Below are 24,706 nucleotides of genomic sequence, written 5' to 3'. Positions count from 1 at the left end.
CTGCTTTACAGAAGAACCAAATACCAAATTAGAGCAGCATAATCTTTTACAAAACACTGTGCAGGTCAGGTCTACTAAGGAATTTTTATAATTCAGAACCTCACTGTCCATAACAAAAGAATTTCCACACTGGATTAGTAACAACCCCTAAGCTAGGCTTATAGACTAATTTGATCCATAATGTTGCAGAAGGAAAATCAAGAATTTGTGGAAATCAGTAAAGCTTAAGAGAATAATTGTGTTTTGCAAGGGAGATGTTGCTCACAAATTGAAGAGAGAAATGAACAAGGTCCTCTGCATGAGTAATTGCATATATCATTAAAGGATATTAGATATGGAAGGGATCACAAGATTGGAGATTTTTTTTGAATATTAGACTTTTGGGATAAAGAAAACGAAATTGACTTGCCCAGGCTCATATAATAAACTGAGACTAGAATCCAATTCTCTTTTTTCTACAGCAATTTTGGTATAAACGAGGGAAAGGTTGGCCAAGAATAGAGGGGTCAAAGGAGGGCGAGAAAAGTAGATGTCTGTAAAAATCAAGTTGATGGTGGGGTTCTGACTGTTCAGCTAAATTACGATTAGCTACTATAATTATGGATTATTGCTAATAATAGCTAACATTAATATACTAGAAGTTTTCAAAATATTTTTTACATATTCTCTCATTTGACTCTTACCTTGTGAGGTAGGGTATCATTCTTATTTCAGAGATGAGAAAACTGAGACTGAGAGAGCTTAAGAGACTTGCCATATATCTGAAGCAGGTCTTTATGACTCAGTCTAGGGGTCTATCAACTTGGCAGTAATTCATAATTGTTGGGCAAAAACCTAAAATTATGAAACAATTCAAGGAATTTTATTTCAAGCAATTGAAGACTATAGGCTGGAATAAAAGACAGGAGGCTAATGAATTACTTCAAGAATAAACTATTTAACATTAACCTGTTATTCTACCATTCTGGTAAAAAGAAACTCAAATACCTACTAAAATTTTAGACTGTCCACAGTGATAGCTGAAGTACACCAAATCATATCCCTGAAAATTTGATTTCATGAAAAATAATTTTGAAATTCCAATTTTGAGTGTATTTTCCACTTCAATCTAGCCTCTTTCCTACATCTGAAATGGGAAATATGTTCAGTTGTGCTTTATACTTTATCGAAGGGAAGGTTTATTGAATGAAATTTTGCCCATCTTAATTACTTAAAATAACTGCATCAAAGACAAAAAAAAGAACTGAAAATACTAAAAATAATAATCTTCATGTCTACAACATAAAAATGCATAGCACTTTTTAAAAAATCAGATAAACATCCTAAAAAAAATTCACTTATAGAGAACTAAGTCTAAATGCTGACTAAGCATTTTAAAGTGACTAATCATGCTGCAAATAAAATATATTTTTTTTTTCTGAAAACGATCCTTTAGTTGATTGCGTACACTACCAAGTGGGCTAAGACAAAGCCGAAATCCCTGTTTATACTAGAGCAAAGCTGATTTATGGGGAGTGCAGCAATCATCTGAACACGGAGGTGGTTTGGTCGCTTCCAGAAGTGGAGAGGTAGATTCCAAACCGGGTAGGTGAGTTGCGTTCTCGAGATAAGTTAGGGTAGGACAGTTTTCTGGGCTTCGGATCAGGTTCTAGACAAAGCCCAGAAAGGCCAAGCCGGATAAATGGGGAGAGGAAAAATACAAAAGCGACTTCTCACAGCAGGGGGTATAAACAGCAGCCGGGGGAAGCGGTGGTGGCTGGGTGGCCCGGGGGAGGGGAGGCTGGAGAGTTAGGGCAACCTGGCTGGGGTACTCCGAAGCCCCAAGAAAAGACCTGGGGAGCCGAAAGAAGAACGACACCCCCCACCCCCACTTCCTCCCAGGGAAACCCAGGAGAGGAGATCTGGGGGCCAAATCCGCGCATGACACGCGCTGGGGTAAAGGGGTGACCGCTGCTCTCCCTCCTCCTCCAATGGCGCTTCCCCCCAACTCTTGGCCTGCGATGACTTAAAAGAAAAAAGAAGGGGGGAGAGAGCGGGCGGGGGCCCCCCGCAAGGACACCCAGAGATGAAGCGGGGAAGCTGCCAGAGGGGTGACCCCCAGGTCGGGGGGCGCCCCCGATGGGCAGGAGAAGGCCGCGGGGTGCGGGGGCGGCGGCGCCCCCGGGCGGGGGTCATGGAAACGCCGGCTTTCGCTCCCTTCCCCGCCCCCCCCACCTTCCCTCAGCCTCTTAGCCGCTTTACCTGCAGGTGACCTGTTTGGTCCAGCCACCGCCGCTGCCTCCCCCTCCTCCTCCCGCCGCCGGGGACTGGGAAGCGACTGTGGGGGTGAGGGTGGGGGAGGCCGCTGCCACCGCCGCCGCCGCTGCCGCTCCTGATGTTGTGGCTGTTGTTCCGGGAGCTGCAGCCTCCGCCATTACTGTTTATCCCACACAGCAATGGCACCGGAACTTCCGGGATCACATACTTCCGGTCAGGCGGCGGGGGAGGAGGGAGGGAGGAGGGAGGGAGGAGAGAGGGAGGAGAGAGGGGAGGAGAGAGCCGGCTAGCCTCTCCCTCACTCCTCACCGCCTCCCCACACCGCGTCGCGCCACCCCTCCCCATCCCCCCATCCTGCGGTCTGCGCTGAACAAAGGGGGGGGACTTGGCCTTAGAGCTCCCTCCGCCCGCCCACCCCGCCCCTCCGGCTCCTCTCTGATTGGCGGAGAGCGCTTTCTGCCGGCAAACAGGCGGGGCTCCGGAGCGGCGCTCCCTCGCCAATCATCGGCCTCGTCGGCATCGCCCTGACAACCGGGAAGCGGAGCGCCTGCCAACTTACTTTGTTCGGCGGAGTTGTCGGGCCGCTGCGGTCGGTGCCGCCGGGCTGGGGCGGCGCCGGGCTGGGGAGGCGCCGGCCTTTGCCTTTCCTGGAGCCTTCAGGGTTTAGCGCAGGGCTTCGTGAGTGCTTACCGAGGGCCGGTGCGTGTGCGCTAGAGAGGCGCCGGTGCGCACGGAGGTAGCTCGGTGCGCACCTCTCTGTACCTCCACGGGCACGCTTTGTGTGCGTGTGTGTACATACATATGCACACACAGGTGGTGGTGGCCTTGCCTGAGGGCCTGTGACTGACAGGTCCTTGGCCCACCTAATACACTTACATTAAGCTCCTCTCGATATGTCTGCTTTAATCTCATTTAGGAAGCGGCTCATGCTACCCTGCCAGGCACTGTGCTAGGCACTGGGGTTACAAAGAAAGGCAAAAACATGGACACAGATATCAGATGCTATGCCATCTTGGGGAGGGAGGGGGAAGATATTTGGAACTCAGAATCTTAGAAAGTGACTAATAAATAAATCAAGACGTAAAAGAGGGAGAAAAAAACCAGTGAAGGGTAAAAGACAATCCCTGTTTCCAAGGAGTTTACAATCCAATTTGAGAGAGAACACGCAAGCAGCTATGTACAAACAAGACATATGGGATAAATTGGGGATAATCCACGGAGGCACTAGCATTAAGGGGGGGTTGAGAAAGGCTTCTGGTAGAAGATTGAATATTTGGTTAGGGGACCTTGAAGTAACAGAATTATAATTAATAATATGTAATTATATAACAATACATATCACATAATTAAATGGGATTAATTATGACAAATACAAATATTTGTGTATGTATATAAATATAATTAATATATAATTTTATAACAATGTAGAATGTATTGTATAATTATAAAATAATGTATAATATTTATGTTAATATAAGTTAATATGTGGTATATCATGATTATAATTAATTATAATAATACTTATAATGAAAACCCTTGTAGATTTCAATTTGGCTATTTGAAATAAAAAAGAAATTGGGATAAAACATTTCTGAAAAAGGAATGGATGTTAATGAGTAAATGGGATTCTACTTATATACTGCCTTTCAGAAATGTCCCTTTTACTGAGAGGGAGGTCTACCTATAATCTATTCCCTGTAATTGAAGCTTCCTCCCAACTTCCAATCACCTGTCATCTGTGTGTTCTGGTTATTAAGGTCAGAACTTGACAGTATTGCACCATAACTGAAGGCTTGAATGAAAAAATTTAAGTCCTTCTCATGAGATAGGTTGCCATGGCCTGAGCTTTAAAATTCATCTGATTTTCCTCTCAGGCTGCACTCTGGACTTCCACTACCATGACCCAATGCTTCCTGAAGCCTCACTCCAGCCCTGGAATTGACACATTGGAGAAAACCTCCACTCCTGTGGCCTCTCCCTCAGAGTAGATGACTTCTCCCGGAACCTCCATATAAAGAGAGCACTCAGGCTAGCTGCATTCCAGACTTTCTCTACCATGCCTCCTCAAAGGGTATGGTTCCCCTCCTTTTCCCTTTTCTGTGTAGTCTTCTCTATTTCAAATATAAGCTTCTTGAGTGAAGGAATTGTCTTTGTTTTTATGTGTATTTGCATTCCCAGTACTTCTAAGCACATAGTAAGCACTTAAATGCTGGTTGACTTCTGATCCACCTGCAAATGGGCTCCATAAACGTAAAGTAAAGAAAAGCCCTAGTTAGACTCCTTGAGTTCTTAATCTTCAGAGCATCATAGAATGCTGCAGCTTTGGAATATGCGTGTATGGGTAAGAAAGAGACATGGGTAAGACTTGGCAAAACAGACAGTTTCAGAGAAATCTGGGAAGACTTGTACAAATGGATGCAGAGTGAAGCAAGAAGAAACAGAATTTTTATGATTAAAAACAACAGTGGAAAGAACAATTTTGAAAGACTTAATTACTCTGAACATGGTGATGACCAAAGACTATTCCAGGGAACGCATATTATAGATGATACCTGCCTCCTGAAAGAGATGATAGCCTTGTTGAAGAAAAAATAAAAAGTAGTACTAATCCTGTACTCTGCATTTTGGCATGAGTCTGCCAGAAACAGTTTTATTTAATATAACAAAAAAGTGTGTTACAAAGTATAAGGTCCCTGCCCAGAATTTCTAGCCTGGGTATAAGCAATTACTAAAGTCAATAACATTAACACCAAGGTTAAAATTTAGCATTGATATTCATCATCTTTCCACAATTTAGGTATTAAAATTATGGTTGTCTCATAGAAAGGGTTTGGTAGAGTGCACCCTTTCTAACTTTTTAAAAAGTTTTATAGAGTTTTCCTGTAAATACATCTGAAACAAGGATTTTATTCTTTGGTAATTCACTTACAGCTAGTTCAATTCCTTTTCTAATATTAGATTATTTAAAAACTCAGTTTCTGTTCTGTTCATTTGGGTATTTTATAATTTTGTCACTAATGATTTCTTTCCTTTGAATTCTTCACTTTTGGGGGACATAAACTGTGTAATAGATTATGCTTATCGGTTTATTTCTTCTGAGTTTGTTATGATTTCATTTTTTATTTTTTTAATTTGATTTCTCTCCCTTTTTTAAATCAGATTGACCTAAAGTTTTTGGTTTTGTTTGTCCTTAAAAAAGAACCATTTTTTTAGTTTTACTTATTAATTCTAAAGCCTTTTTGGCTTCTAATATATGTATTTCTCTAATTTTCCAAGATTTCCTCTTTTGAATGTGTTTTGAGTTTATTTGTTGGCTTTCTGTTTTTAAAATTGCCATGCTCAGTTCATTCATACTCTTTTTTTCTACTTTGTTAATGAATGTTTTTAGAAATATAATTATTCCTCTGAGGGCTCTTTTAGCCATGTCTCAGAAATTTTGGTACACTGCTCATCAATAAATGATTCTTAATTTCCAGTGTCTTGTCTCAGTCCTTATTTTTTTTAATCTTTCTGCATCATTTGTCACTGTCGGCCTTGCTGCATACTCTCTTCTCTCTGAGTTCTAGTGACACCTTTCAACCCCCTAGATAGATGTGGATATACCTCAAGGCTCTGTTTTGGGTCATCTTGTATTCTCCTCCTCTCCCTCCCAGCCCCCTTTCCTCTCACCGCTGGGTTCAATTACAATCTCTATTCAGAAGATGTTCAGCTCTATATATCCAGCCCAATCTGTCTCCTGAGCTCTAGTCCTATACCACCAACTGCCTATTGGACATTTTCCACTGAATATCCTATAGGAAAGAGATGCAGCATTGTGTAGGGGATAGAGAGGTGAAATTAGGAAGTCAGGAAGACCTGGGTTCAAGTATTACTTCTGACACATACTACTAGCTACCTGAGCCTGAGTAAATCGCTTCTTTTCAGTGCCCTTGGCAACTCTCTGAGACTACAAGTGGCAGGGAAGGAGCCGACTTGCATTGGTCAAGGGAGCTTCCTCACCCAGGTGTTCTCAGCACCAGTAAAATCACAGACCTGATCTCTACACCTATGCTATAGGAATCCTAAATTCAAAATATCCAAAACAGAACTCATTACTTTTCCCTCTAAATGAACACTTATTCCTAACTTCTTTGTATCTGTCAAGGGTGAGACCATTCCCACAGGCACCCAGATTTTTGAGTCCTCGGTATTCTCCTCAGTTCTTTCTTCCTTAGCCCCAACTTACCAGTCACCAAGTCTTGACATTTCTAGCTGCACAGCAGTTCTCATGACCATTGCCTTCTGTCCAATCACAAGGTTTCTCTCCCCTGGACCTCATCCTCACCTTAATTCTCTCCACTCTCCAGGCTGTCCTGCACACAGCTGCCAATGTAATATTCCTAAAAAAGAGGTCTAACTGTATCTCTCCATCAGATGCCTATTGCATCTAGGAAGAAATACAAATTCCTGTTGTCTAAAATCCTTCCCAATCTGGCTCCAGCTCACCTCTCCAGGTTCACTTCAGATTATAAGCCTCCATTCACTATTTCATCTATTCAAACTGTTTTACTTTCTGTTCCTCTTATGCAGCATTCTATCTCCCACCTCCACAGCTTTGTACAAGCTGTGTCCCATACTTCATGTGTACTCCCACCGCATCTCCATCCCAGAATCCCCAGCTTCTTTCTAGTGCCACCTTCTACTTGAGACCTTTCTTGATTCCCCTTTGCAGCTGCTTGTACCACCTCCCTCTAAAACAAAATGTCTTTATACTTACTTTATATATGTATGTTCCATTTACTTAAATATGTATATGTTGTTTCCCTGGATAGAATATAAGCTTCTTGAGGGAAGGACTTGTTCATTTTTGTCCTAGTATCTACAGGGTCTAGCACACAGTAGCCACTTAATAAATGCTTGTTGATTGATTCATTAATTCTAGTGTTCAAGGTCCTCCATAATCTGATTAAAACCTACCATCCCAATCTTATCTGATAGTACTCCCCTACATGTAGCATCTCAGTCAAAAAAGACAACCCTCCATCTCCCTTCCTGGTCTTGCCTTGTACCATCTCTATGTGTTTGCTCAAACTGTCTGAGTCAAGTAGCATTTATTAAGTGCTTACTGTATACTAGGCCCCATGCTAAGCTAAGTCTATCTAACTGCTTTTCTTTCTTCAAGATCCAACTGTAAGTGCTACCTCCTCCATAAATCCTGACATTCCTTACCCCAATTTACATTCCCTCAGCCCCTCTTAAACTCATATTCCAGGTGAAACGACCTCATCATCCTCAAATTTCTCATCGTTCCTTTGAACTTACAAGTCTTTTCCTTATGATATATTTACTTGGTTATATAGCATTGCTTCACCCCTCTCTCCCCACTTGATGTTAAGCTTCTTGAGAAAAGGTTTTAGGGTTTATATTTGAGTACTCTGCCTAGCCTTTGGTAGATACTTCATAAATGTTTCTTAAACTAAGTTGAAATTGTACCTCACCAAGAGAAAAAAGACCCATATTTACAAATACATTTTTGTAGTTCTCTTTGTGGGAGCAAAGAACTAGAAATTCAGGTATGCCCGTCAGTTGGGGAATAGTTCAATAAATGATGGTAAATAAATTTAATGGAATATAATTGTATTGTAAGAAATAACAAAAGAGCTAGTATGAACTGATGCTGACTGAAGTGGGCAGAACCAAGAGAGCCATTTATACAATAACAACATAGTAAAGATGAACAACTTTGAAGGACAAAAGATGTGATCCACATAATTACCAATCATGATTTCAGAATACTGAGAATGAAGAATGGGACCCACAACCTGGCAGAGAGGTAATAGATTCAATATGCAGAAAGAGAAATACAGTTTTGGATATAGCCAATGTAAGAATTTGTTTTATTTGACTATGTGCACTTACTTCAAGGGATTTATTCTTTTCTTTTCCTTTTTTTTCCTTCAGTAAGAGAGGCAGTTGGGAGGGCGAGAATAATAATAATCAAGCTAGCATTTACATAGTACCTACTATGTGCTAGGCACTGTGCTAAGTGCTATACAAATATTATCTCCTTGGATCAAATAATTATTTGATAATTGAGAAATAATTAAGAAAATAATTGCTTCTTAATTGAAAAAATTAAAATTTAATTTAAAAAAAGAGAGCACCTTGCTTTATTCCTTCAGTGACTGGCAAATATACTATCATTAACTCTGACCTGGAAAGCAATCCCTTCATGGATTGGAATTAATTTCTTTGGGTCATACCTGAAGGAGGTTGGGGCTCAAATTCTTCAGCTCTGTTGGAGAAAGGGGGACCCAGGAGAAATGCCATGTTCAGGAACAGACTGAAGCTGAGCCTTGTACTTTTTCCTCCCAGGAACTAGGGCAAGGACAGAGGTTCCAGTGGCAGGAAAACCACAGCTATCTTTGTCTATTATTCTGTTTCCCCGGAGAAATTGTACTCTCAGGCCTCTTTGGCTGGTCTTCCAACAAGAGCCTCATCAGCCATCTCTTCCTAAATCTGGCTACCTGGGACACACAGGATTCTCATTAGCATCAGAAAGCTATCCAAGCCTAGAGTTCAAAGATTCTGAGATTGTTTTCAAACCAATACAGAAATTCTGGGGGAGAAGCCAGCCTTGGTCAGGTGTAGGGAGCAAAATGGGGAGTAACTAGCTACAGGTGAAGAAGCCAATGCTGAGGAAACAGCAAAAGAAATAGAATGAAAATATCTTCTCAGAGAATGCCATGAACTTTAAAGTTAACTCTGAGAGGAAAGGGAAGAGAGGTTAAGAGGATACATGCCTGAAATATCAAACCCCCTGGGAGGAACCAAAAAAAGAAAGATCCTAACTTATTAAAAAAAAAATACTAGAGACAGGAAAATATAAGCCTAGTTTCCTAAATCTTAAATGTAAATGACTTAATCTAATAAAATGAAACTGAATGATAAATCAGATAAGAAAACTAAACCCACAATCTATTGTTGAGGAGGAACGCATCTGAAAAGCAAAGATATATACAAAATAAAATGAAATGCTTGAATATGTACCAGAAAGTTGCAAAGGCAGAAGTTGCAATCATGCTATGAGGAAAAGCAAAAACAAAAACTCACCATATACACAGATCAACAAGGAAATTACATGGGCTTAAAAGAGACCATAGGTAACAAACCAATATAATATTAAATGTATATGCTCCAAATGGCATAACATCTAAATTCATAAAGGAAAAATTAACTGAATTATGAAAGATATGGATAGTAGTACAATACTAGGAGGAGACTCTCAGAGTTGAACAAATCTAACAGAAAGATAGGAGGGAAAATATTGGTAAAACAAATTGCTAGTGTAAAATTAAAAATTGATTTTAATTCTATTTTTAAGACTCAGTCAAGCTGGCACAGGTACTCTCCCATGTCCTGTGAGTCTTACCCAGGTAACTTCATCCTTCCCTTATATTCTAGAGAAATTTGCCTAAGGTCAAGCTTTTGTCTTATAATAACCTTTATCCTTTACTCAGGTAGCCTCCCATCATTTAAGTCTCAATTCTGTTACTTTCATTTGTATCTCCACTGGGACTTTGTAACCTCACTCCCTACCCATTTAATTTAAATGCAAGTTGATTCAACAATGCATAGCAGGCCACACCCTTGTCTGCAGACTAATTCTATCACCTGAGGATTACTCCCATCTCCTAACTAGGAAGTAATGGAGAGGAGCTGAGGAGACTTTTAACCTACCTCCTCATTACAATGTCTTTTTTGTCTTACCTTTGCCAAGGGAGATCCAAATGATATAGTCTCAGGTCAGCCAGAAGGAAGATATATATAAATTTGAAAAATTCTATTTTCCCTCACTCAGGATCTTTGGGTCATTGAGAGAGTCCATTGACTCAATTTATTGGTTGTTGTTAACCTAACTAATAAATTGATCATCCTATTGTCTCTTAGTTTACTTTAATTTTAAAGCATAACGCTAGAGACATGAGCTAAAAGTCTTGTAGCACTTTCTAAATGGGACCACTAAAGAATAGACATACTCCACAGAACTCTATGGTATTTCGTCAAAAATATTAAGACACAAAGACAATGCTAATAAACATTAAAAAAGTAGAAATATTAAATATATATTCTTCATAGGCCATAATTCAGTTAAAATAGTAATTAATTCATAGAGCACAAACAAAAGACATCGACCTAAATATTGACAATAATGAAATCCTAAACAACGAGTGGATCAAATAAGAAGTCATGGAAATAATAATTATGTGAAAGGTAATAATGAGATAACATCTCAAAATTTCTGGAATGTAGTTAACACAATTCTCAAAGGAAAATATATTCCTAATATGAAATAGAAAATTAGGGAATTCATGAACTTAATATACACTTTTTAAAAAAAAATTAGAAACCCAACAAAGAATCCCAAAATTAACACAAAAGAGAACATTAGAGGAGAAATAATTAATTTTAAATCAAACCCACTGAGAGAATATGTACACACAGATACATATATAGCATATCCATACAGATGGCTCAGTAGGCACTGGAGCTGGATTCAAGATATCCAATATCCTCCTACCTTCATAACTTACCCATTTCTAGTCTTTTTTTAAAACTATTTTCATCATCCACATCATACTCCCTAATTGAAGATGTATCCCAACGTTCTTAGAGCCAGGGATAGGGAACCTGACACCTAAAGACCACATGTGGCCTTCTAGGTCCTTGGGTGCAGCCTTTTGACTGAGTCCAAGTTTGAAAGAACAAATCGTTTTATTAAGGGGATTTGTTCCGTGAAGTTTGGATTCAAGGGCTGCTCTTGAGGACCTAGAGGGCCGCATGTGACCTCAGGGGTACTGGTTTCCCACCCCTGTTTTAGACTCTTTTGGATCTTTACTCCCTTCTCATTAGCTCCCAAGTTTTTAAATTACTATCATTGCAGATGACTCCCAGATTTGCCTATTCAGCCCTAGTCTCCTAAATTTCAGTCCTGTATTACCAACTGTTGATTAGATATTTCAAACAGATGGTCCCATAAATGTCTCAGACTCACCATATCTAAAACATGGAATTCATTACTTCCCCCCCTCCCCCAAACCCTTCTGTCTTCCTAACTTTTCAATTTCTGTTGAAGACAACACCACCCTTACAAAAACACAGGTCTGATTGCGTCACCAAACTCAATACATTCCAGTGGCTCCCTTTGCCTCTAGAATGCAAAATCCTCTGAATGGCATTTAAGTCCTTCACCAGCTGGCTGCCACCTAGCTTTCCAGCCCTATTATATTTCCCTTCACTCATATTCTGGTCCAGTCAAACTGGCCTTCTGGCTATTCCTTACACTATCCTTTGTCCCCATGCCTTTGGACTGACTTTCTCTCGTTCTTGAAATATATTGCCTTCTCTTACTCTCCACTTAACCTTTGTCTTCCTGTTTCCTCATCTGTAAAACGGAGATAATAATAGCACCTACCTTCTAGTGTTGTTGTGAGGCTAGAACGAGTTAATATTTGTAAAGCACTTATCTAATCTTAAAATGCTAGCTATTGCTTATCAAATGCTTGTTGACTTATTAAAGTCCTGGCTCTTGACACTTACGTACAAGTCACTTAACCTTCCTGATTCTCTTTTTCCTTATCTTTTAAACAGGTTTAAATAATATTTGCACTGCCTACTTCACAGGGTCATTGTAAAGAAAACAGAAAGTGCCACACAAATTTAAACTGTTAAAGTGCTTAGTGGGTGAGAGAGCAGGTAGGTAGATGGAGAGAAGAGAAAGTGATAAAATTATAACCTCGTTTCTATCCATGCCATTGCCAATTTTCCAGCCAACTAGATTTATACCCATAGTCATCTTTCACTCTTTCTTTTAACTCATCTCCCACATCCTATTAGCACCTTCACAACATTTCTTATTTCTATCCCTTTACTCTAGATTAGACTCTCATAACCTCTGATCTAAACCATTGCAACAGTAGCCACCTAACTGATGTCTCCAGCCCTTTCCAGACAGCTGCTGAATTGCTACTGTTAAAACATAGATCTATCTATGTTACTTTTCCCCATTCAAAAATTGTCAGTGGCTCTTTATTGCCTCTAGGATAAAAGGCAAAATCATTTGTTCAACATTTACAAGCCTGGTTCCCTCCTACCTTTACAATCTTTTTTCCCTTTTACTGTATTTACACACTATCTATTCCAGTCCTACTGGCCTGGTAGTTCCTAGTGCAAGGCATTCCTTGCCCTACCTCCTTGTCTTTGCATAAGTGGTTCGTCATGTCTGGAGTGCTGAATCCTAAAATCTGCCTACTTTCAAAGCACAACTCAGTGTCACCTTTGCCCACCTCCGCTAGTGCTTTCTCCCTCTTTAAATTACTTCACACATACTTTGTATTTACAGTCTCAAGTCTCTCCCTATTCCAATCTTCCATTCAGCTGCCAAAATGATTTTCCTAAAGAGCAGAGTAGACCATGTCACTCTCCTACTCAATAAATTCTTATCTAGGTGAATTCCTGCCCGTGATGTTCTACTTAGATTTGGGTAGGGATAAATCCTTTGATTAGCTAGGCTCAGCAATTTAGAAGTTAAAGATATAAAGTCAAATCTCCTAGTCCTTCATTAGAATGGTTCCACCTCTCAGTGTAATATTCATTTTTTTCATTGTTAACTAATCAGAGTTGATTGCCATCTACAGGAACACTCACTCTTGCAAGGGCAGATAAACTGTGAGCCCACCATGACTCATCATTAGTCTAAGACAGAGAGATGGTCAAATGACCATTCCTTTTATTAATAAAATACTAGCATTATTAATAAAATGATTAATTACCTAGAAACTATGTCTCTCGAACTTTGTAAACATCACAAGACACTTCATCTCTCAGCTCCTGGCATTATCTCTGTCTGTCCCCTCTGCCTGGCTCTACTTATCTCTGCCTGCTGGTTTCCCTGTTTTCTTTTAAGTCCCAACTAAAATCTCATCTTCTACAAGAAGCCTTTCTCAACTTCTCTTCATTCTAATGTCATCTCTCTGTTAGTTATTTCTTATTTGTCTTATATATAGCTTGTTTCTACATACTTATTTGCTTTTTGTGACCCCCCATTAGATTGTGAGCTCTTTGAGGACAAGGAATGTATTTGTCTCTTTTTGTATCCCCAGCACTTAGCACAATGCCTGGCACAGAGTGGGTGCTTAGTAAATGGCTATGGATTGACTGAATTGTCTATCTTTACATGCGTATAGACATATATGTATATATACATATACATAATATATATACACACATACATACACATATACATACATATATGTATATGTACACACAGGCAGACAAACATGGTATATGCCCTAATAAAATATAAGCTTCCTGAGTTCAGGAACTCTTTTTAGGGGAGGAAGGGGATGTTTTGAATATCTCCACAAAGCCTTCTGTATTGTAGATGCTTAATACAGTTTTATTGAATTGAGTAAACTAATGAGATGCTAATCACTTACATTCTGACTCATAGTTGTCCATCTATAGTTAAAACATATGGAGAATGAAACTATGTACAAGACTTTTCAGTATAAAAGACTTCTTTATTTAAGCAACTGATCATTGAATAGATCTCCATTGGCAAAGGACCCCTTCCTGTGCAATCAGCCCCAACTTCTTGGTGGGAGTAGTGGAATTCTAATGCCACAAAAACCAAGGGGGCATGCAGGTGGTGGAGAGTTAACAGCTACCATCATTTAGGGATCTTACACATCTGTTTGGCTCCAATTCTCTCCTACTTCAGCCAAACTGTACTTTTCAAAGGAAACAGCTTATATTTAATCAAGGCAGCAAAAGAAAGCACAAAATATCAGAACCTTTAATTGAGGCACAAAATCTAGATTTGCTGAATGCACTTTAGCACCTTTATCACTTTAGCAAGAATAACTGGTTAAAATAGTGATTTCCCTTAGGGAGATGGCTGCATTGCCTACTGACTGGGGTCTGTGGCTTGATCAGCTCCACCCCCACTCCCAGCCCAACAGAATTTGTCTTGAACAGTTGATTTATGTGTCCCTTTTGTGAAGCCTGCCCAGACACGGAAATTGCTAGTTAAGGTGATGTAGAAAAATGTTGATTTTTAGAGTAACTCTAGGAGTATCCAAGCTCTCTGTTAAAAAACAGATTCTGAAAATGCATCTATCAACTAATCAACAAACATTTGTTAAATGTGCCAGAAATTGCTTGAAGATAGCAATACAAAAACAAAAGAAAAAAACTTCTTGTCCTCAAAAGGCTTACAATCTAGCTAGAGGAAACAACATATACACATATAAATATTCCCCAAGTAGATGTGAGATAATTCTTTTTGGGGGGAGTAGGAGTGGGGAGGTACTAGCTGGGGAGGATCAGAAAAGACTTCATATAAAAACAGGTTTAATTAAAAAACCAAGATTTCTAAACAGTCTATTGGCTTCCTCCTTCGCTTAAATCCTACAGCTGGGAAAAATTTGATTCAATTTGACAAGCATTTATTAAGCTTTTACTATGTGCAAGGCATTAATGCATTTGGAGCTGGGTGTTCAAATTTAAAAATTTAACAAGTCCCTACTCTGAAGGAGTTTATCCTCTATTAGAGGGAAACTGCACATGCTTAAGTAAATAAATGCAAAGTGTATACAAGGTAGTTTCTAGAGAGAGTCACTTGCTGATAGAGGAGATGGACTCCACGTATAGAATGAGACACATAGTTTTGGATGTAGTCACTGTGGGAATTTGTTTTGTTTGATTTGACATACAATATTTGTTACAAAGCTTTTGATTTTCTTTTTCCTCTTTCCAATGGGGGAGGGGAGAGGAGGAAGAGAGAGAAAATAAGTGCTTGTGAATTAAAAAGAATAATAAGCTTTAAAGAAGTTTCTAGAGAGTGAGAGTATTAACTAGGGAAATCAGTAAAAGCTTCTGAGAGGAAATTTACCTCAACTGTGCTTTGAAGGAGGCCAAGAAGTCTAGGAGTCCAAGGTGGGGAAATAGGAGAGAAGTGTATTTTAGGCATGGTCTAGACCCACAAGAAACAGGAGTTGGAATGTTGTCTGGAGAGCGGTTTAAAGGCTCGTTTGAATGGAAAAGAGATTTCTGGAAGGGTCGTGATAGGAGACAAGCCTGAACAGGTATGTGAGAGCCAACGTGAGGAGGGCTTTATATACCAGCCTGAAGATTTTGAATCTTAGCAGGAATAGGGAGCCATGGAAGATGTTTGGTTTAGTTTTTACACTGGATTTTTGATTTGGGAGGTTGGACTAATTTGTGATTTTGAAATGATGTTTGGCAGCTGAGTAGAAGAGGACCCCAAAGAAACTTTATCAAAAGAAAATCATGGACTAAAATCATTGACCTTGCAAACAAACAAAACAAAAATCCTATCTGCCTCTTCAACTCATTATTGACCTGAGATATATTTGTATATATGTGTACATACACTTATATATATATACACGTATGTATATGTATACGCCCAGGGTATCCCACTTAACTATCCTAAATGGCAGATTTGACCTCTGTCTCTCCTGGTTCATTATAGTAATCATAGAAAGCATTATACACAGCCAGAGAAAGAACTATGGAATCTGAATGCAGATCAAAGCAGACTGTTTTCTCTTTTTCTTGTGGTTTTCCCCTTTTGTTCTGGTTCTTCTTTCATAACATGATTAATGCAGAAATATGTGTAATATAATTGTACCTGTTTATCCTATGTCAGATTGCATGCCATCTTGGGAGGGAGGACATTTAGAACTCAAAATCTTATCAAAGTGAATGTTGAAAACTACAAATTAATTAATTAAAAATTATAATAGAAAGCATTTATAAAGCACTTTAAAGGTTTTTTACAGATATCTCATCCTCACAACTTCGGGAAATAGTTGCTAATATCCTCATTTTATAGATTATTATTATCTATAACATTATTTATTCCCATTTTGCAGAAGAAGCTGATGCTGAGAGAGGTTAAGAACCTTGCCAAGGGTCACTTGGCTAGTAAGTGTCTGAGGCTAGATTTGAATTTCTAACTCCAGGCCTAGTGCACTATTCACTACACCACCTAGCTGCCCTATGGGTGAGTTCCTCTTGCCTATAGGACTCCATATAAGCTCCTCTTTTAATTCTGTCCTTAACTTCTATTACCACCACCACCATCACCCCTTATTATATATTATATATTACTCCCAGTCCCTCACTCTACAATCCTGCCAAACAGGCCTTCTGCAGTTGCTCCATTTCCTCTCGCCTCACCTTTGCACTGGCTGGTCCTGATGCCTTGAATGCACTTCTACTTTTTCTTCAGAACTCTGATCAATTAACGCCTTCTACATGAAACATTTCCTTAAACTCCTTCCCCCCAGTTGCTGGTGCCTCTCTCCCCTTCCCTGCCTCCCCCCCAAAAAGTTATCTTGTATGTATTTTACTTATACACTTATTTACTTATATATTGTTTCCATAGAGGAAATGGTCCTTGAGGGCAGGGACTATTTCCTTTTTGTCTCAGGATCCATAGTTTCAAGCTAGCGCCTGGCACATAATGACTGCTATATTTGTGGAATACAGATTTGTTGATTTGAGTTCACCTGAAAAAAGAGCATCAGTTCTGGGAGAGGATAGGGATTTCCTTTGCTAAGAGAGTTATGCCTCCCAGGGAGGGGAATTTATTTGTTTAGCTCTTTTGGTAGAACCAACAATTAAGAAAGTGTTGGCCCTTGAAGCTAAGGAGAAATAGGCCCAGTACAGTCTCTTTAAATCACTCTCAGAGCTCTCACCTCTACCCCAGAAAGAGTAACAGGTGCTTAAGCTGTTAATAATAAACAGGGACTATCTTAGTGTAAATTTGTAATAGGAATGCAGGGCAGAACTAGCCAGGAGAATTTCACTGGAATAGAACCATGCTGGGAGTTTAGTAAGAGACTAGAGAGGATCCTGTCTTTAAAATCAGTGGTTGGCTGGGCTTAGGAGGGCTGGGGAGGTAGGTTGGAGCACTTTAACTTAAAAGGCCCCAGATTCTGCCTTGCAGCTGTTGCAACAATTATTACCCTTCTAGTAACCTTTCTTGGCTGCCAGGACTGATCGAAGGCCTCAGAGAGCTAAGCTTATTAACTCTTCTAATCCTGTCCTTGCCTGGTAGAATTTTTTGACCTTTTGATTGAGACAGGCAGCTTGGTTCCGTAGAGTAAACACTAACTCTGGAGTCATGGAATGAAACCTGGACCATTGATAGAGAATGCCACTGACAGAGGTGATGAATGGACTCAGGGCAAAGAATGAGACATTTTTTTGAGCATTTATGGTCAATGAAGGAAATTATTTTGTGTATTTGTTATGAGGGTTCTTTTTCTTTTCAATGAGATGTAGGGAAGCTTTAGGAAAAGGAGTGAACATGGATTTCTGTTAATTGAAAATTTTTTTTTTAATTTTGAAATTATTATTTTGAGATAGAGGCTCCCTAAATTGTCCAGACTAGAAATGTAGTGACCACTTACGTGCTGGATCCCAGTTATTGTCATAGAAACTTAAACCTGTTCCATTTTTTCTGTTTGAGCCAGTTCATTCTTCCTTGGCAGCCTAGCAGCCCCTCCAGTCTCAGAAGCTCACTGTACAGGTGTCATATTTAGTTTAGAAAGCCCTGCTATAGCTCAGAGCTCCCGAACTCAAGCAATCCACTAGCCTAAGCCTCCCCACAATAGGATCACCACTCCTGGCAAAAATGAAGAAAAAATAAAGAATATAAACGCTGGGTTCAAGTTCTGCCCCTGGCACTTACAGCTTTGTGACCTTGGGCAAGTCACTTAACAAGCTGGGATTCAGCTTTCTCACTGATAAAATGAAGGGGATTAGCAGATTGACAAAATGACAAAAATAGAGGGACACTGTCTGAACTACTAATGGAATTGTAACTAGGTAGAGCCATTTTGGATAGAAATTTGGAACTATGCCCCAAGTCACTAAACTGTGTATACCCAACAATACCACTATACCCCAAAGGGAGAGAAGAAAAGGACCCAGATGTACAAAAGGAACTAAGGGAGTACTTATCAATTGGGAGTGGCTGAACAAATTATGGCTTATGAATATAAAAGAATATTATTGAACCATAAGAAAAGGATGGCTTCATAGGAACCTGGGAAGACTTTTAGGAACGAAGTATGAAATCAGCAGAACCATTCATGTAGTAACAAGATTGTAAAGAGAGACAACTTTGAAATACTATGAAAGACATTAAGATCTCTGATCAATACAGTGCCTAACCATGGCCTAATGAGAGACCTAATGATGAATCACATCGATGAGGTTAAGGGGTGATGGGGGACCCCAAAATACCGACAGTCCGGGTCGTGCTCGAATGAATTCGACTCAAGCCTTCTTAAAGCCAAAGAAAACAAAGTTTATTAAAGATTCGCCATGTTGAGTTGCCTCTTAAGGAACCTAAGCATTTGTGATGCTTGTATCCACAAGCGAGCCAGACAGAATCCCAGCTAGACAGAGTCTGAGAGCCTGCATGGAGGCAAGATGGAACTTAAATACAGAAAAGAGTATAGGAGGGGTGGGGGTGGGGGGTGGTAGTCTGGTAGTCCAGGGTGATGGGAGGAGGGGTTTAGGAAGGGTCTTGAGGAGAAGTCCTAGGAGGGTCAAAGGCTGGAAACAGCTGGAGGCTATCAGGAGATATCAGACAATGGAGGGTTTGGGTGGGAAGCAGGTGGGGCAATCCAGAGACTTTGATAGGGGCAGTTTGGGAATGGATACAGATTTTGATGGGAGTGGTCGGCAGTTTGGGGAATGGAGTTTTGATGGGATCAAGGGTGGGAGGTGCATCAGAGACCTGAGTAGAATGATAATGAAAAGCCCTTGGGCTTCCTGAGACTGCCGGAACAAATGGGAAGATTAGATTTGAGTAAAAAAGGCCAGATTAAGTGGGAAGATTCAAGGGGAGCTCAAGGAGGCTCCCAGAGTCTGAACCCCATCAACATTACCCACATACTGACAGAGCAGTGATGCACTCAAGGTACAGAATGAAAACGTATTTTTGGTCATGGCCAATATGGGAATTTGCTTAACTAAGTATATTTGTTAGAAATTTTTTTGTTTTTCTTCTTTTTTTTTCCAAGTAGGGCAGAGCAAAGATATTAGAGAGAATAAATGGTTGTTAATTGGAAAAAAAATATGGTTGTTAGACTAGAATCACGGGTGGAGAACCTGAGGCCTCAAGGCCACATGTGGCCCTCTAGGTCCTCAAGTGTGGCCCTTTGACTGAATCCAAACTTCACAGAACAAGTCAGGAGGACCTAAATTCATATCTGACCTCACACACTTACTATTCTCAGGGTGACCCACCCTCAAGCCAAAAAAATAAATAAATAAAGGATAATAGTCTCTTGCCTCTAGTACTTGACCTTTCATGACCCCGGATGGTGTATAAATACAAAGACCAGCCACAGAAAGTATTTTAAGAGAATGGAAATGAAAACCTTATAAGAATAGAGAACTAGAGGGAAAAGTGAAAGTGGAAAAAATAGCAGAGGCCCAGTAAAACTGTAGTTCAATGAGTGACATTTGGGGAACCCTTTATTAGAAGGGCTGTTAATTCAGTCTGATTCCGTATAATGAAGGAAATCTGGTTCATCTCAGTGAAGATTAGCAGCTATGACTTTCCTTTGCTGTTACCATATTAAGGGTAGTTGAGCTGAACTGAATTTTATCTTGTGTTGAATGACAATTGGCACCAAGCAGAAAGAAGAAGAAAAAATAATTTGTCAGGAAGATCTGATGAAATATCCATGTTGTTTTAATAGGATGTTAGGCAGAGGTCCCTTTCCTTTGCCCTTAATACATGGTACTATACTAATGGATTTATAATCTTATCAATGTGGTACAGGTTGAAACCTATCCATATCTCATTCTGTACAGTTTTGGAGGATCTATGTGATCCCAGTAAGCACTTAATGAGCACCTACTATGTGCCAAATATTATACTAAGTACTGGGCATACAAAGATAAAACTGAAGAAGTCCCTTCACTCAAAAGTTTACATTCTATCAAAGCTACCCAAAATGATGGAGGCTTTCAGATATTTTTATATCCAGGTGATATTCAAGCTATCCAATAGATGAAGCAATGTGTTCCAAGAACAGCAAGGAAGCCAGTGTCCCTGGATTGCAGAATAGGTGGTATAAGAAGACTTAGAAAGGCAGGAAGGAGCCAGGTTATAAAAGGATGGCTTTAAAGCCAAAGAGAGGATTTTATAGTGGATATCAGAGGTCACAGGGATTATATAACATCAATTTGTAGAGGACCCAGCCAATACTGTTTCGTTATTTTATTCAGCAACTTTTTGTAGCTTGTGAGTAGAAGCTAAATGTTCTAACCAGGTTAGATCTTGACAAGGACAGTAAGAAAAGGGATGAAGTTTCAAGGGAAAAGGCTAGTATATTTAGATGTATGGTCACATATGGAGTGTGTATGGAGGAAAATGGAGCCAGAGCAAGGATGAGGGACTAGGAGGACAGGGAGGCATGAAGACCTCAGATACTGCATTGAGGATGAAGAATAAACTTAACGTTCTCTAACAGACAGTCAAAGTACATAAATAAACAGCTTTCAAAAGAATTGCAAGCTAAAAATGACCTCAAGAAAAATTATCTAAATTGCTAACAATAAGAGAAATGAAGAGTACAGCTCTGAGTTTTCCCCTTATATTCAGCAAAATTGGGAGAGGTAACACAAAGTCAACTGACGTCAACAAGCATTTATTAAGCACCTACTTTGTGCCAGGCGCCATGCTAAATAAGCACTGGGGCTACAAAGAAAGACAAAAAACTGTCTTTGCTCTCAAGGAGCTCACATTCTAATGGGAGAGACAACCTGCAAATAACTGTGTACAAACAAGATAAATTTGTTGTTGTCTTAATGATCCATTCTTTGTGACCCCATTTGGGGTTTTCTCAGGCAAAGTTACTTTTTCTTCTCCAGATCACTTTACAGATGAAGAAACTGAGGCAAACAGGTTTAAATGACTTGGTCAGGGTCACACAGCTAGTAAGTGTCTGAGGATGCATTTGAACTCAGGAAGAGGAGTCTTCTTGATTTCAGGCTCTTTGCTGTATTGCCATACAAAGTAGATAGATAGACAGACAGACAGATATAGAGAGATGGGTGGATGATAAATTGGATATAATCAGCAGTGGGAAGACACAAGCATTAAGTGGAATTAGGAAAGACTTCTTGTAGAATGTGAGATTTTAGCTGTGACTTAAAGGAAGCCTGGAGGCAGAGATGAGGAGGTTCTAGGCCTGGGGAACAGCCAGTGAAAATTCAAGGAGTCAGGAGATATGATGTTTTGTGCCAGGAACAGCAAGGAGGCCAAGGTCATTGGATTAAAGAGTACATGAAGGGGAGTTAGACGGAAGAAGCCTCCAAAGACAGGAGGTGGCCAGGTTATAAAGGTCTTTGAAAGTCCAGAGATTTTGTATTTGCTGAAAGGTGATAGAGAGCCTCTGGAATTTCCTGAACAGGGTGCAGATGATGGTAGGAAAGGTGACACCTACTGTCAGACCCATTCTTTGAGAAGACAGCCTTGATAGCAATTTTGTACTTTGTGATTTAGGCTCAAATCCACTAGAAGCATAAGAAGACTGGGTTTGAATCTAGCCTCCACTCTTAGAGGCTGTGTGACCCTAGGCAAACCAACTAACCCCTTTGACCTTTAAGGTCTCCAGCTGTAAATCTTATCCATAAGGTGAGTATGTTGGACTAGGAGGTAACGTCTAACATCTATTTTAGCTCTAGGTCTTAGGAATCTTTTTTTTGGTCCCTCTTTTGACCAATTTAAAAGTCAGAGAAGTCCAAGTGACCACTACCCCTCCCACTTCTTCCATTTTTGCATATAGTTCTACTTAACCTAAATTATGTGCCTTAATAAGCCCTCCATCTTTTCTTCCATTTAACTTAATGTGTCCTCTCTTCTCTCTCTTTTAAAAATGGCATCTTTAAAACATAACAAAACTATTTCTAGGTCTTCTGTTTCAAATGACTACCTCCATGACTCCTTGTGATATTAAGATTCTAAACTCTAGCTCTTATGATCCTAAGGAGAATGAATGGATATCATTTCCATACCTGAAAGTTTGAGAACTCCTTGATAACTTTCCCTTCTAAAAACTTCAGGCCCTAGTGATCTCATCTTAGGGTGAGAAGGCATGGAGGAGTTGAGGAAAAGCCCACAGTCATGGGTAACATCAGGGATCCACTTAAATACTTAATTTGTTCTATAAATGTGCATAAGAGATGGGGGTGGATAGTAGGGATGATGGGGTAAAAATTGAAGCTGCTTTGGTAGATGTTAGAAGTGAGCCCATCTAACAAGCCCCCAACAGTGAGAAACATGCTCCTGTTGTGAAATCAGGAAAACCTTTATTACATCCATTCCCCTTGAATGGACAGGTAGCCTCCCCAGTAAGGCTACAGGACGACTATACCACATTCAGAAAGCAGAGGCTTCTTATACTGTTTTCCAGACTTTGGATCTCCTGTGATACTGTCCCCTGGCCACGTGGCTCCATGTTCACCTCTCTGATAGACCTTTCCTCAGACAGCTCCTTGAGCTTGCACATTAGTTTCTGACCTCTAACCTGTCCATGCTAGGCCACAACCCTTATCACCTAGGAATGTGGAGAACAGAACTTTCTTGTTTCTCACAGTAGAGAAAGGCAATGGGGGGAAGAATAAAGTACAGTTCCCAAAACAAACCTAGTGGCTTCCTGGCCTCAAGTGTCAGTAAAATCCCAAATTCTGCAAGAAGCCTTTCCCAGGCCCCCTCAATACTAGTGCCGTCCCTCTGTGATAATCTCCAGTTTATCCTGTATTTATCTCATTTGTACATAGCTGTTTGCTTGTTTATCAATCAACATTTTTCTCTTTCTAAAAATATTTTATTATAGTAAGACAATTTTTAACATTCTTTTTTTAAAATGTTGACTTCTAAATTCTCTCCCTTACTGCCTCCCTTCCTCTTCCCTGAGACAGTAAGCTGTTCGATACATTATACATGTACAATCCTGCATAACATATTCCCATAGTGGTCATATTAAATCAATATTTATTAAGCACCTTCTATGTGCCAGGCACCGTGCTAAGTACTAAGGGATACAAATGAAGCAAAAGACAAGTTCCCTAATGGGAGAGACAATGTGCAAATATATACAAAGTAAACTACATGCAGGACTAGATACATTACTGTAGATGGTCATCTTTGAGGGCACAGGTTATTCTTGTCTTTCTTTGTATCTTCAGTGCTATGCACAGTGCCAGGCACATATGCCCTTAAGAAATGCATGTTGTCAAGATTAGGAGGGAAACAGGAAACTGGGAAACAATTTTTATAAAGGCCTCACTTCTAAAATATAGAGAACTGAATCAAATTTATAAGCATACAAGTCATTCCCACTGAAGCAACTTGAAGTAAACAGAACTAGGAGAACATTGCATACAGTAAAAACAATATTGTATAATGAAGAACTGTGAATGATTTGGCTATTCTCAACAACATAATGATCCAAAGGACTCATGATGAAGCATATTATCCAATTCCAGAGAAAGAACTGATACTGTCTGAATACAGACTGAAGCATGCTGTTTTTCACTTTCAATTCAAGTCTCGTACAAAATGACTACTAAGGAAATGTTTTACATGATTGCACATGTATAAACTATATCAGATTGCTTAACAGCTCAGGGAAAAGGGAGGAAGGGAGATGGGGATAGAATTTGGAACTTAACACTTTTTAAAAAAAGTTTAGAAAGTTGCTTTAACATGTAATTGGGGAAAAAACAAAATATGTTATTTAAAAAAGGCAATTGGGAGATGTTTAACAAAATAAATAAAAATATAGTACAACATAAAAAAATGGGAAAAGTACCCACATGTACAAAATATTTATAGCAGCTCTCTCTGTGGTGGCCAAGAATTGGAAATTGAGGGGATACCCATCAACTGGAGAATGGCTGAACAAGTTGTGGTATGTGAATGTAATGGAATACTATTATAAGAAACGATGAGCAAGTGGACTTCAGAAAAAAACCTATAAAGACTTATATGAACTGATGCTGAATGAGGTGAGCAGAACCAGGAGGACATTGTACACAGTAACAGCCACGTTGTGTGATGACCAACTCTGTTAGATTTAGCTCTTCTCAGCAATGCATGGCTCTCCGACAACTCCAGAAGGCTCGTGATGGAAAATGTTGTCCACATCCAGAGAGTCTGAATGCAGATTGAAGCATGCTACTTGCTCTCTTTTTCTTTTGTTGTTTTGCTTCTTCTTTCTTATGGTTCCTCCTATTAGTTCTACTTCTTTACATCATGACTAAAGTGAAAATTGTGTTCCTCCTTTGTTGCCGAAGAAGACGACCATGCCCTCAGAGAAATGATGACATGACTTGCACTTGACTTTGT

General features: G+C 39.7%; 1 protein-coding gene and 1 long non-coding RNA gene across 4 annotated transcripts in view; one reads left to right on the top strand and one right to left on the bottom strand.

The window, feature by feature from the left end:
• MKRN1 (makorin ring finger protein 1) overlaps nucleotides 1-2,649 on the bottom strand; it is a 31,845-nt gene extending 29,196 nt beyond the window's left edge. For all 3 annotated transcript variants that reach the window (XM_072652574.1, XM_072652575.1, XM_072652576.1), the window contains exon 1: nucleotides 2,242-2,649. In XM_072652574.1, coding sequence (XP_072508675.1) covers nucleotides 2,242-2,414 — 173 coding nt within the window. In that variant the 5' untranslated portion in view covers nucleotides 2,415-2,649. The remainder of the gene's footprint in view (nucleotides 1-2,241) is intronic.
• Nucleotides 2,650-2,782: 133 nt separating this feature from the next.
• LOC140533173 (uncharacterized) lies at nucleotides 2,783-4,397 on the top strand. The gene is made up of 2 exons (XR_011976819.1): nucleotides 2,783-2,955; nucleotides 4,131-4,397. It is a non-coding gene; the product is annotated as an uncharacterized lncRNA (long non-coding RNA).
• The last annotated feature ends 20,309 nt before the right edge of the window (nucleotides 4,398-24,706 follow it).

This window comes from Notamacropus eugenii, chromosome 3 (assembly GCF_028372415.1).
Source record: "Notamacropus eugenii isolate mMacEug1 chromosome 3, mMacEug1.pri_v2, whole genome shotgun sequence".
Lineage (NCBI taxonomy): Eukaryota > Metazoa > Chordata > Mammalia > Diprotodontia > Macropodidae > Notamacropus > Notamacropus eugenii.
The sequence above is the reverse complement of the archived record's forward strand: the minus strand, read 5'-3'. Positions and strand labels throughout refer to the sequence as shown.